Source organism: Lactuca sativa, chromosome 4 (genome assembly GCF_002870075.4).
Source record: "Lactuca sativa cultivar Salinas chromosome 4, Lsat_Salinas_v11, whole genome shotgun sequence".
Classification (NCBI taxonomy): domain Eukaryota; kingdom Viridiplantae; phylum Streptophyta; class Magnoliopsida; order Asterales; family Asteraceae; genus Lactuca; species Lactuca sativa.
In genome coordinates this window covers 70,415,331-70,416,779 of record NC_056626.2, presented here as the reverse complement: position 1 = coordinate 70,416,779, position 1,449 = coordinate 70,415,331, and the positions used below count along the sequence as shown (strand labels likewise).

The window sequence follows — 1,449 nt, the reverse complement described above, 5'->3', positions numbered from 1 at the left end:
TACATCCAGTGTCCATATACCAATCATCATTTTCTTGGTCCAGAGTCATAGCTGAAAAGGCAGCCCCAAGTTCAAAAGGTTCAAGTGGGTTTACCTTTGTGAGATTGGCTTGAGCTTGTGTTTGTCTTGGTTGTTGCTGGGCAAAAGAGGTAGGCCAGGGAGAGGCCTATCCAGCTTGAGTGGGATATGGACACGGCGGTGGAGAAGCCCAGTAGGGTTGGGTCCAGTATGATGGTGGGTAGCCAGCCCATGCAGGGCGTGTTTGATTGGACACAAAACCTCGTCGCTTATTCAATTGGGTTTGTGGTTGCCGCCCAGAAGATGGATAATTAGGTCGAGAAGGAGATGCAGATGCTGGTGCGCGACGATTGGTGTTGCGCTGCTGGTGAGGGTGGCCTTTGTGTCCAGATACGCCCTGTCAGAAATTTGAGTTTGCTGGTGGGTCGTGTTCAACAGTAGCAACGATTTCTGTGGATGAGTGTGAATCTCGAGCACGATGTCGTTGAATTTCAAGTTGAAGCATGGAGCATGCGGTATCCCATGGAGGTAGGGTTTGATTGATGTAGGTGCCGACTGTATCAAATTCTGATGGCAGCCCACGGACAAGTTGAAGGACCAGACGTTTCTCGTTTACAGGGCAATCGACGTCATTCAGTTGGCTTGCCAGGTCTTTGAGATGTTGGCAATAAGCTTCAAGGGACGACATTGCTCGAAGGGTAAGGTTTGTGAATTCGTGTTCCAGAGCAGCAGCACGGGATCCTTTGTTGTTAAGGAAGATGTTCTGAATTTTGAACCAAGCTTCATATGCGGTAGAGTCCGGTTCAAGCACACGGGCAAGGAGATCATCTGATATCGTTCCATATATCCATTGGAGGACAATGGCGTCAATTTCGGACCAGATTTCGTAGGTCGGGTCAGTCATGGATGGAGGGTCGGAACCATCGATGTGGGCAAGAACTCTATAGCCTTTAGCATGAAGTTTGAACAATCGAACCCATGAAGAGTAAGATACCTTTGTACCGTCAAGGGTACGAATCTTGTTCTGTATGTTTGTGATAGTGTAGACGGGATGGAGAGCTTTGACAGGTGTTGGGTCTTGTTTGTCTGACATCGTTAATGGAGAAGATGATCAGAGTAAAGAGAAATATTGCAAAAGAGGTGAAGATGTCCAGCCGTAGCTGAGATGACAGGGAGAAATTTTGAAGTGAGGAGCACTTGGCTCTGATACCATATAATTCACAAAGGAATCGTGCCTTTCATTGATCAATAATGGGATTAAATACCCACTGTACAGAGAAATTACAGGAGGAAATTAGGGAAGATCTAGGCTAAATAAGTAAGGAATAATTTACATTAATTACACAATTAATATAAAACCAGAAATATACAGAGGGTGTATATGTCGGTTAATAGATATAAGGGATTGTATCTTATCTATACTTAGAACCA

The 1,449-nt window shown here is 45.2% G+C and overlaps 1 protein-coding gene across 1 annotated transcript; it reads right to left on the bottom strand.

Moving 5' to 3' along the window:
- Positions 1-418: 418 nt before the first annotated feature.
- Positions 419-1,111, bottom strand: LOC111896010 (uncharacterized). The gene has a single exon (XM_023892041.1). It carries the CDS (start codon positions 1,109-1,111, stop codon positions 419-421), a length of 693 nt encoding a protein of 230 aa, XP_023747809.1.
- Positions 1,112-1,449: the final 338 nt, after the last annotated feature.